The sequence below is a fragment of the Solanum tuberosum genome, unplaced genomic scaffold (assembly GCF_000226075.1).
Source record: "Solanum tuberosum cultivar DM 1-3 516 R44 unplaced genomic scaffold, SolTub_3.0 scf00134, whole genome shotgun sequence".
NCBI classification, from domain to species: domain Eukaryota; kingdom Viridiplantae; phylum Streptophyta; class Magnoliopsida; order Solanales; family Solanaceae; genus Solanum; species Solanum tuberosum.
In genome coordinates this window covers 44,345-56,786 of record NW_006239062.1, presented here as the reverse complement: position 1 = coordinate 56,786, position 12,442 = coordinate 44,345, and the positions used below count along the sequence as shown (strand labels likewise).

General features: G+C 36.8%; 1 protein-coding gene across 4 annotated transcripts in view; it reads right to left on the bottom strand.

The window, feature by feature from the left end:
* The window catches only part of LOC102583093 (protein PIR), a 57,866-nt gene that overhangs the window by 19,798 nt on the left and 25,626 nt on the right, over window positions 1-12,442 (bottom strand). For all 4 annotated transcript variants that reach the window (XM_006351805.2, XM_006351807.2, XM_006351806.2 and 1 more), the window contains 10 exons: window positions 10,500-10,715; window positions 10,098-10,309; window positions 8,538-8,685; window positions 7,680-7,848; window positions 7,313-7,389; window positions 6,827-6,997; window positions 6,386-6,462; window positions 6,203-6,305; window positions 1,375-1,494; window positions 1,120-1,263 (listed from right to left, as the gene is read on the bottom strand). In XM_006351805.2, coding sequence (XP_006351867.1) covers window positions 1,120-1,263; window positions 1,375-1,494; window positions 6,203-6,305; window positions 6,386-6,462; window positions 6,827-6,997; window positions 7,313-7,389; window positions 7,680-7,848; window positions 8,538-8,685; window positions 10,098-10,309; window positions 10,500-10,715 — 1,437 coding nt within the window. The remainder of the gene's footprint in view (window positions 1-1,119; window positions 1,264-1,374; window positions 1,495-6,202; window positions 6,306-6,385; window positions 6,463-6,826; window positions 6,998-7,312; window positions 7,390-7,679; window positions 7,849-8,537; window positions 8,686-10,097; window positions 10,310-10,499; window positions 10,716-12,442) is intronic.

The following is a 12,442-nucleotide window of genomic DNA, read 5'->3' as shown; positions in this document are numbered from 1 at the left end:
TTTAAGTTTGTTTTTAAAAAATATTTTCAATTTCAATTCAAAAATTATTTTCTACTCTCTAGTAAAAATAAAAGATATTTTCTCAAAAATAATTTTCATTCATAAATTAAACACTAAAAAATATTTTCCGGAAAATATTTTCTACGCACCAACCAAACATGAGAAAATAAGTCAAAAATCTACTTGTTTTCCAAGAAAACATTTTCCTTCATACCAAACACACCATATGCCTCTCTAAGACAATGATACTACTATATAAAATAGAAATGCTGAGTTCAAACACAATTTGTATTTCTCGCCCCTTTCTGCTAAATTCGTCAACCACGTTTGCTAGTTCTCTGTTGTCTAGTTCCTCTTATTACACCGTGAAAGCCTTACATACCCAATCATCTACTGTAAATGTACTCGTCACTTGCTTGAATTGAATGAGAAGCTGCCATTTTTCGTAGCCCAGTACAACTCTGTCACCCCACTCCTATTCATACCCCCACACAGAAAGTGCATTAACCATCAATCCCACCACTCCCAAGTCCCAAGCACCTCTTCCCTAATCAAAATCACTAAGCGAAGGCAACTTTAGACTCTTGTGATCATATCTATTCTTCCTTTTTTTTCAAAAAGGGAAACCAACATTTCAGAAGGTGCAATTTTTAACACTATGCACATACAAAAAGAAGATAGGAAATAGATGTTATTTCCTTAGTTCTTTTCACATGTAGCTAGTGTAATAAGATGAATTTTGGGGGGTTCTACTCTTTATTGATTGCACGAGGGGTGCTATTCTTTAATAAAATTTTCATTAATATATTTTTTTTTTGATAACCGAGAAATCCGTTTGTGACCCGCCCTTTGGACCAATCACAGTCTTATAAACTCGGTGGATAATGCCCCGCCCCTCTACCCTTCTCCACTTAAATACCGGGCTTCGCTTTGCATGGTGTGGGGCTTGAACCTGCGACCTAAGCCACAAATCCTCCACCTTTAGCCACTTGAGCTAGGCCTTGGGGGCTTTTCATTTTTAAAAGAAGTTATGCAGAAATTATAATAAAACAGAGATTGATAAATATGAATATCTGTCATACTAAATTTCACACAGGATTGAAAGAGACATTGACAAACCTGTGAAGCAAGTCGACTAGAATAAGAAACAAGGGATACATTCTCCTGCATCTCATTCAACATAAGATTGAAAGAATCTATTGTAAGGTCTTTCGAGAGTAATTCATGAGTAAGTTGCAAGATGTCCAGCAACATTTCCAACTCCTGATAAATGTACAGAGAGAGAGAGAGAGGAGAGGAAGTGTTAAGTTTTTCAATTAAGAGATAAGAAATGTTCAGATTGGGTTAATCCAGAAGATATGTGAGAGTATTTACCACAATAGCACATAAATCCTGTGATTCAAAGCGATCAAACAGAAATTCAAGATTATCTCTAAACATTTTGTTCATCCTATCAGCAATCAAACTTCTCAAGTTGATGGTCCTACCTAGAAGCTGCATGTTACAAGAATTTCTAGTTAGAAAGGAACACCATAGAAACAAACATAATGTAGATAAATCAAGATTCTCATATACAAGTCCAACTTTAGAACATAAATATAAAAATGATATAGAAAGGGAGAATGAGTAAAAAATGACCTGGTATCTAAGTAAAAAAGCAACGACTGGTCAAAATGGATGCATCTCCTTTAAATGAATGGTACCCCGAGTACAATGTTCAAATTTTTATAGACTAATACAACATATGCTTTTAAAAGGACATTGAATCCATGTCAAAGGTTTTCTGGACATGAGGCATGACATGTATAAATGACCTTGTCTTCTTCCGCTTCCACTCCCCACCCCACAAGGGTAAACATGATGTTAATGGTGTTAGAAACTGTTAGAATCCATATTCTATAGCATATATGTAAATATAGTAGGTAGCTTGATTTACTCCTATTATAATTAGGTATTGATTTGTATTGATATCCTCTCCTTTTTAGGACATATAAACTTAGTTATTTAAACCCCAATAGCTTGTGGGAATAATCAAGCTGAGTTCTCTCAAACTCTTGTTTTCTCACATGGTATTAGAGCAGGACCCATCTGATGTTGGGCCAAGAAAGAATTAAACTTTCCTACTATGTTACCAGCCTCAAAAAAATAAAATTAAACTTGCCTACGCACCATATGTCCAGCCCTTGGCGTGAGGTGGGGTGATGAGTGGTCTCCTTATATGGCTTAAGCAATTCTCCTCCCTTTGAACTAACTTTTGGAGTGTGAGCTAGGCCCAAAACCTAATTTTACATAGTATCAGAGCTTTCTTTAGTGACAACAAGAATAAAATAAGAGAACAAAATTGCTGAGCATTTTTCCAGCAAAACCTCCATTGTTCCAAGATTCTGACACTCCCCAGTGGTACTGTGCATATAGCAATACCACCATTACAATCGAAGTCCTCGTGTATGATGTTTCCCAATCACTTTTACGGCAGATTCCTTGTTTCAATAGGTTTGCCGTAGTACTCCGATCCTACCCGTGTATGATGTTTCCCAATCACTTTTACGACAGATTCCTTGTTTCAATAGGTTTGCCGTAGCACTCTGATCCTACCCATTAGTTTTTTTCCCATTTTGACCACTTCCCGGTGGTCAAATCTAATTTTCCAGAAAGACAACAAGTAGTTTTCAGTTTTCCAGATCTATTCTTTGGGTTCTTTTCCAGACCTTTCTTTTCAACACGAATAGATTTGTTTTCATGTCTCTCGGATCAAACAAAGAAGAGTCTGGTCCGGTCTGAATTCAGGCACGTCCCGCCCGTCTGCTGCTAGGTCCGGAAATGGTGTCGGGCAAGGTTCTCTGTTAGGCTCCTGTAAGGGCGGGTATGAGAAGGGTCCCCCTCTCCTTTGTCAAAGCTTAGTTATATGTTTAGCACTAAATCTATGGCACCAATAACTCAAACGATGGCATAACCACAGAACCTTTGATAGGTAGTGTGAACTATTTATCTAGGTCCTCCTCTGTTCAATTATGGTGCAAGGAACAAGGTGTTCAGAACACTTGGTTACACAGACTAAGGATACTACCGAAAAAGATAGGGACGAATGGGAGAAGATTGATGCTCAATTATAAAGTCTGTTATGAAAATCTTTTTTTTTATGAGATATTAGTCTATTATGGAAATCTATTGATTCGAAGTCAATGTCGTTGTTCCGACCATTCCAAACTTGCTTGTTAGTTAGGGAAAAGGCTCATGGGCTATACACAAATGACATATCCCTCCTTTATAATGTGATTTCTCGATTGACTAATCTTAAAAAGTAGGACTCAGATAACTTGACCTATCTTAGACAGGTTCATGTGGTTATGGGAGAATTTAATGAGTTAATGCCAGCCGCTCCAAATGTTGAAAAGCAATTGGAGCAGCGCCAGAAGATGTTTCTAGTTGTTACACTTGTTGGTCTTCCATCGGATCTTGACACAATGTGTGATCAAATTTTGGCTAGCTCTACTGCTTCTGTTGGGGATGACATGTTTGCTAAATTGTTACGACTAGTTGCACCACTATGTCATCTAGTCATCTGTCATCCAGTACCACCTGCAGATTCTTCTATTCTAGCATCCAGACTGGAAATCGACATGGAGGCCGGTATGAAAAACAACTATAACAAATTGGGCCATACCCGTGATGTGTGCTACTCTCCATGGTAAAGCAAAGAATGTTCATGTTGCTCAAACTGAATCCACCGATAATCCAACCAATCAACTGTTCCATTTCTTTAATCTCTCCAAATTTTAACTCCTTCAGTAGTTGCTTGATCCATATGAGTTCACATGCAGCCATTACCATACCATGATATTTTTTTGTTGCACTTGATCTAGCAACCATATTTTGTTTCTTGCTTTTTAAAGATACAAAATTTCCCCCAACTATAACACACTATCCATAAGTGGATCGAATGTCAGAGGGTGATCATGCCCAATCTATATTTGTATATCAACACCCACACCCACACCCTGTCAACACGGGTGCGGTAGGGATTTTGAAGAGTCCAAGCAACATATGCAGGCCTTCGTAAAGTCACTATTTCCCTACAACAGATTTTATGTATCGAAGAATGTAGATAACTTCATTTCAATGACTGCCATAGGGTGAATCCAAGAACTGACTTACAACACTAACCAGGAAAGCATTGTTAGGTAGAGTCACAGTGAGATAATTTAATTTTCCTACTAGCCTCTTATATCTTCCCGGATAACTAAGACGCTCCCCTTCAGAGTATCAATAAGTATACAACTTGTCATCCGTGTCTCCTCAAGAATATCAAGTGCATACATCCACTATCAAATGACAGTTTTTTATTTGGATTGAGCAACCTCAATGCCAAAGAAGTACCTCAATCAACAAAGATCCTTAGTCTAAAAGTGTTGAAAAAGTGATGTTTCAACTTGGTAATTCCATCTTCATCATTACCTGTAATGACTGTCATCGACGTAAACCACCAAGCACATGCACAAACCTAGAGCAAAGTGACAATAGAATGCAGAATGGTAAATTCACTTTGGACCATGCTAAATTTTCCAAACCGTGTAGGAAACTGCTTCAGACTAAATAGTGACTGTCATAGTCTACACACCATGATACTAGACTCCACCTAAACAACAAAACCTGAGGATGCTCCATATATACCTGAATAACATGTCTGGAATGGTAGAATAAGGACATCAACATGGAATCAATTGATCGCCACTACATAATTGAGCGTCAACCTTCTCCCACTGTGCTCGGATCTTTTCATCACCTCACTAGCCTATTTTGTAAAGTGATCTTGAACACTTTGACCCTTGCACCACAACTCAATCGAGGAAGCCAAGTTAAATAATTTGAACTTCTCATTAAGGGTTCCAATGTAATCAAAGTACTTGAATTTCCAATTCTCGTGTATTTGGAGCCAAAAATATCAACCCGGAAGGAAATGAATTGAAGAGCTAGATCACTAGCTGAAAACTTCCGACGACTATTTTCCATAAAAAAAAAGCTTGTGGATGAGGTCGGAAACAACCTATTAGAAACCTTCAAAGTGTATGAAAGTTGCTGAAAATCTTCCCAGACGCAAGAAAACAACTGTAAACTTGCCAGAACAGTGATAGATCTGAATCTGGTTGTCGAAACTTGTAGGATAGGTATCGGTCAGGGCAGAATAAGCAGGTGAATACTGAAAAGAAGAGTGACCTGAAACACGTCGGAAGACTGCTCACACGCTTGGCGCGTGGAGAAAACGCATTACCGGAGATCTTGTTGTTGCCGGTGCGTGAACAGTCAGATGCCGAAGAGGCTTGCTGGGTTTGCTCGCCTGAGTTTTGCGAACCTCGTGGTAGTGTTGGCTTTCGCACAACACTCGCAAAACAAGAGATGACGCAAATCAACCCTAACATTAGTGGAAGTTGAAACACATTGACCTATTTTACTTGAGTTTTCTTTTTTGAATGTTTCTCACCAAGGCTCTGATACCATTTGAAGCCAAAGAAAAAAAAGAGAGAAATCAGCTTTGATTTTTCCCTCAATGGCTTACATGTCCTAAGAAGCAAAGTAAATCAATACCTAATTACAATAGAAGTAAATTAAGTCACCTACTATATTTACATATATTCTAAAATATTCATAAAGATTCTAACAATATCCATGATTTATTTTGGTCTATGTTTGCATAACCTTTCTTTTTCTTTTGTTCCCCTTTTTTCTTTGATAAGTGGGTTGTGGAACCTTTGACAGATACAAATATTATTATTTTTTTGACAATAGTACTGTTAGGTAAAATATTATATCTTTTTCTTTGTAGATACAATATCATATCTTTTTATCCTTTTATTGAAAAGATTTAGCCAAATTATTAAAGCAACAACATATTTTCCATGTCCATAATTTGACACACTAATTTGGTTTTGGAAAAACAACTCTCGTCAAGACAAGTCACTTGTATTGAGCCATGTCTGTTATGCAAAACATATCCAAACCTCTCAGTGCACACCAGTCAGGATATTTTCACAATCTTCGAAGAATGGAAGCAAATGCAAATTTGGAAAATTCCATAGACCAGAGAAAACGAGGTTGCTTGAATACTTGTCGAACCCACTACCACTGGACATAAAAAAATCAGGAGATGAACCCTGGTAAAACAGATAAGTTCATGACCATATACAGAATATAAGTTTATATGTACCTTCACTCTAGTTGTTTTTAAAAGAGCTACGAATCTCATTGGCTGGACTGCAAACTTTTCACCAATGTCTATGGCAAAGAGAAATGATGGATCAAGTAGCTCACTGCAGAATAGGAGATCCTCAACTTCTTATAGACCATTTTATTCAGTAAAAATTAGACAAAAGGTAAAGAAAGGAGGTACCTGGCTGCCCAGCTTTTGTAGTATGTAAAAATAGTCTCACACAACTTCAAGACAAATATATCAAAACAATTGTCCACCTGGAGAAAATATGGAAAACAAAAAATTCTGTAATAGCTTTTAATTACACAGGGAAGATAAGAGTTTTCTATTGAGTCTACTAAACTAGATTTCCTAAAGCATAATTGATATTTCAATATCTTAAACCAAACGCATTTTAAGTATAACATGAGGATATCTCCAAGGTGACAACAATGCTTGAAATTCAAAATTATAGAGTTCCTTATTTCATAAGATGGAATTAAGAATGTTGTTCACAGCATAAGAATCTGCTGAATATAGAGATTGCATGTACATATGTGAAGTTTGGAAGGTGGAGAGACTATGACCTCAAGGATTTCCCTGGATCAACAATATTAATATGCGAATGTAACGTTTTGTTACCTCAGCTTCAATTTCATCATATAAAAAACGTTGCTTGAGGATCACTAATGCTTGCTGAGCAGCATCATTATAGATGTCAAATGACATCAAGGCACTCTCCAGAAGGCCAATAATTGGAGATTCGATCACATGATCCACCAGCATCCATGGAAGGGAGCATTCAATGGGGAACTGTAAATAGAAATGGATAAAATTTCTTGAAATAGCCATGACAGCTTAAGAAGAACTAGGCAAAGTTTTTTCTGTACAGTTTTTGTATTTTTTTTTTGTTTCAGGAACAACTTTTAAGATGTTAAGAAGATTCAGGGAGCATCCTGATGTCAACTCACAAGAAAGGAATAAATGGATACTGATATGTATTAAGAAATGAGCCTTTACTTGTGAAGTTGAAATCCATTGATATACCACCAACACCAAAACCTCTAGCAAATAAGAATTTAACTACACAAAAGAAAAAGATCATCAAGCAAGTTCACACTTATATACCTGTATAACACGAGAAGACTCCAGATAGAATTCTCTAAACCATAAGAAACCAAGATCGGTCAAAGTTCCTAGTGTAGCTGCAGGGAGTGCATGGAATTGGATTATGCTTAAGAAAATATATTACAAAATAAACACTGTTATATGCTCAAAATCATTAGAGGAGTCAGGAGGAGAAACATAAAGCAGTGGCTTATGAAGGCCAGAGAGATGATACAGAAGAACTCATATGTTCTTGTACATGCAAATGACTTTAACTAAGTACGTACAGTATCACCAACAGTTCTACACCTAACTTGCACATTAATGAAAAAGATCATGAATGTTTGTCTGCCTTAAAGGAGATAAATAACATAGTATAGATAGATACCTGTGTAGTCTAATACATGTAAGAAAAAACCAAGTTTGTAGAAGAATGCCTCCAGCTGTTTCAAGTCATTGATAGGTATTTCCGAACCACTATTTCCAAAAATACCACCAGGCTTCCGCATGTTGCCACCGGAAACCACTTCATATATGAGGAACTGCAAGCAATGGACCTGACAAAAGGGAGAAGTCAGGCATTGATAAGGTTAACATACAGTATACCCAATATCCAAGGTAGGTGCATTTGATGTATATCTCTTTTTGATATAATCACTTTTACCAGTATCAGTTTGCTAGTTGCTATCAATTTGGCAATAGCTTATAGAGGAAACAAAGCACCACTACATGGAGAGTTTCAAAGTTGTAAGTTTGATTTCAAAATTTACTTCTATCTTGAGAAAAATTGATTAATATAGTACTGAAAAAGATACTTTAGACATTCCACGGATGTGAAACTCTAAATGCAAATTAATCAAAGCATACCGAAATAATTAATAATCATAACCGGTACAATTATACATCTTGTGTCCTACAGAATAAAGATATTAGATAAGTAACGGAACATTCTCATCCACCACTACTTAGATCATGACAATGCATGCACAAGGACAATGAAGCTTGTAAAGAGAGATAGTAGTAAACTCTCACTTTGGCCACTTAAATCTCGTGTCAGATGTCTCCAGTATTCAGATGAGATAAGAGACCACAAATCATTAAAGGAGCACTTCCACCCAGAGCAATATTTTGAGTTAATAAGAATATAGATGCATCATTTATGCTTGTCTAACAATAATGAGAATTTGCACTTGAAGTGTACTTTACAACATTGAAATCCCAAATCAGAAAATATAAGTAAGGAAACCTGAGCAGATGTTGGTGCTACTGGCCTTGGATAAAATAAGGTCCCTCTGCCTTCTTCACCACTATGTGGATATGACTGCATTTCAGTCTCTGGCTTACTAGTATTTGCCATCCAATCTGCTGAAAGTGTTCTCATATCGGAAAGAATCCTGACAACAATGCAAAAATGTGGAGCACTTAGAGACTAGAAGAATCATAATTAGACCAAAATCCAAGTATCCAAATCAGTTATGTAAAACAACAAAGCATTCTAATTTAAAAGAACTATTACGTATGTCGGGTCTGATACTCGAGAGACAATCTCTTTGGCTTCATATAAAAAGTTAAATGTTTCTCAAATGCTAAAGCATTTGCATAATCCTGACTCCTGAGGCATGGAATACCCAACACAAACAAAGCATACAAAGACCAAAAGGGACCGAGAACAAAATTTCTATTCCCACAAACCCCCATGTGGTCTTCTTACTCGTTAGTAACCAAAATCACTTGTAAAATATAGTCTTAGCCACCCTACAAGGTACAATTATTATTGTTCTTCCCTTTTTGTGTTTTTCAATGACTGACCGTAGCTTCAAGTTTGCACAGTTCTTCCACCACTCTGGCATCCCTTTTTACATGTTAATATCACCCTTCAACTAACGTCTGTAGCTCCCTTGCTTTCCATCATTTTCCCCAATACATCCCCAAACACTACGCAAAAACTGCAACTTGCTACCTTTCTGAATCTAACAATCTGTTTCTTGGCTTAGTTATGCCTGTTTCATCACTTCAAAGTAGAATTGTACACCTCTCCATGTTCAGCATAAAGAACTCAATTCTAAATTGTTATCCCAAAAAAAACATGTTTTAATCTTCTTCAAGGTCAACATCAGAATGTTATTCCTTATGGAGTTTCATCATTCTAAATTGTCTGTTCTCCTTCAAGAAAAACTTTCGTAGTGATTAAGTGGAGTTCTATGGAATATTGCAATTTTTCATTCAATTTATTTATTGGGGGCTAACTTTGGGTCTGTTTGGCTTAGCTTAAAAGAAGTAGCTTTTTAAAAGTAGTTTTTAGAAAGTCAAACTTCAATAACTTTTACGTTAAAAAATAAGAAGTAGGGGGTATCTACTTTTATCTTTTAATTTTTTTTAAGTCGTTTTAAAATTTCCAAACACTCTTGAGGGCTGAAAACTACTTCAAAGTTGGTTAAGTCAAGTCAAACACCCTCTTGTCCTTTCTTTGATTTTCTCATTAACGAAATATTTTTTGCTCATCCTAGAATAAGTTATAAGAAAATAGTTTCGCTTGAACTTCGGGAATAGGATCTGATTACACCCTCCCCACCCCAGACCCCACTTGTAAGATTATACTGCGCATTTTGTTGTTGAACTTTGGGAATAAAATGTTGCTTTAAAGACAAGCTGATCCTAAAGAAAATCTGTATCCTAGTCCAGTCAAAACATGCATTCAAAGTTTGACAAGGATGATCATATTACATACTTATGAGTTTTCATTGACCTAATACGAGAATAGTAAGAAAAACTTTCAAAAACAAAAAAGGGAGGAAGCGACTCCCACCTAGAAAGGTCTTTCTTTTTCCGAAAGGTAGTCCGCAACATTGTCGCCAGCGTATTTTGTACAAAATCTTGCACCTCTGCATGGATTGTCTCCCACAAGGCGTCGGTCACTGAAGTGTCCACCTTTTGCATCATTGACCCAATACTCTTGATATAGCTTACAAGTTCAACCAGAGCCTTCCTTTCTTCAGCATTATAATTGTACCGTACCACCTTCATTCCAATTTAAGAATATTAACAGATATCATGTCAGATGCATTAAAAAGGAAGTAGCTCTCTTCAAATTTTGTATTTTATTTTTTTGTGTTGGGGGGAGAGAGGAGGCAAAAGAGAACGAGAATTTCACTGAGATGCACCATTACATGTAAGAGGGTAATCAGCTACATAAAAATTATAATAAAACCTTTTCATAGTCGGAAAATGATGCAGGCATGTCATGCGACTCCATTGGAACAGGATCCTTGCATGGGCGAGAAAATTTCCAAGCACATTGTTCCCAAACTCGTGCAGTCCATCTGCTTAAGAGTTGAAAACCTTCAACAACCATGTCATAAGTATTTCCTTTAACTTCCTTAACCCACTCAGCATCCACACCATCAATTGATTTCAGCAAGACAAGCTGCAAAGAAAGTCGAGAAATAATATGATCAGGGACATTCACTAATAAGGATTTATATGCAACATAGCCTGGGTATTCACAAAATACTAGTTTACTGAATTTTCGTTTTCCATATCTTAGGCCCAAAGTAACTCAAAAATGGAGCTTAGTTAGATTTCCTGATTCAAGTTTTTAGGTAAGTTCTTTTCTCAAAAAAAATAAAAAAATTAGGTAAATAATAAATTCTTCTAGCAGAATTAGTTTTTTTTTATAACCCAGAATCTCCAGAGGGCCAATGGTGCACTGTAAAACTCAGTGGAAAATGGTTGCATCCCTCCTCTCATCCCCCGCCCACCCCTCTACCCTTCTCCGCTCAAATAAGAGGCTTTTGTTTGCTGCAGGGATTGAACCCGTGACATGCGCCGAACCCGCACATCATGGGATATGGATTACGCTCTTACCAGTGTTGTGAAAGGCGATCGCCCCGTCGCCAATGGCAAGAGGCGAAGCGAGGCGACCCTTCATCGCCTTTTAGCTTTGTGGCGAGGCAATCTTCAAAAGGCGACACCATGGCGCCAAAAGGCGAGAGGCAAGAAAACCAAGAAAGGCGTCGCCTTTTGTATATTCTTAAAAAAAAAGGTGACCAATTTAGGGTTTTCAAAGTTGAAAGGTAATTTTAGGGTTTACGACTAGACTCCTCCGGCGACCAGGCAAACTTTTCCGGCTACTCCAAAGTAACCAATACATATTTCTTCTTCAAATTTCTTTTTCCTTCTTTGGACTTCAAGTCACTTCTACCTTTGTTTTGACTTTTGTTTTGTTTTTTTCTCGTTCAAGTTCTAGACTTTTAGTATGTACTATCTATTTTCAGTTTTTGAATTAAAATATTTGCTAATATGTTATTGCAATTGAGAGTTTGATTATTTACATATGCAATTAAATATTTTAATTTTTTGAATTAGTTGGTGCCGTACTTCAAAAAGGCGAGCGGCGCCTTGCCTTGTGGCGAGGCAGACCCTTGTCGCCTTTTATCGCCTTTCGCTGTCTAAAACACTGGCTCTTACCAATAGACTAAAGCCTCGAGTGCCAGAAATTAGTTTCTTTTTCAGTTACAGTTCTTTGGAAACTAAAATTCTCCCCAAAAACTTATTTCTTTCATTTGCCACTTGTGTTTGGTACAACTTCCTTATCCCATCCCCATGCTCTGCCTCTTCCCCTGCTCAAATACCAGAATACAACTACTACGCATCAGTCTCAAACAAGTTGGGACTGTTTACCCCAACACCATAATAAAAGAACAAAAAAAAGAATGTTAACAGCCAGAACACTGTTCCAGACATATTTTAAAAGTAAAGGAAAGAAACAGAAGACAAGAAAAAGGACAAAAAGTGACAATTAGTTGCCATGCCAATGCTCAAGAATAGAATACTTTTTTACTTCTCCATTCTTTACTTTTCCTCCATATGTTTTTCACAAATAAATCCATCGATCTGAATTCAACAAATTTCTGTATCTTCCAATCTCTCCTTAAAAATTAGTTTAACTTTGAAATTTAGATTCAATAGTCCCTGCTGTAGCAATGAAGTCCTCATACTAATTTGAAAGGAAAATTCATATTTGAAGTACAGGAATGATCTAGCTACACGAAAAATTAAATTAAGAAGTTCAGTAGATTCTGAAATTAACATGTCCATCATACATCTCTAAGCTAAAGATCTCTGTTACATGGATGTTCCATTTCTCTTGAT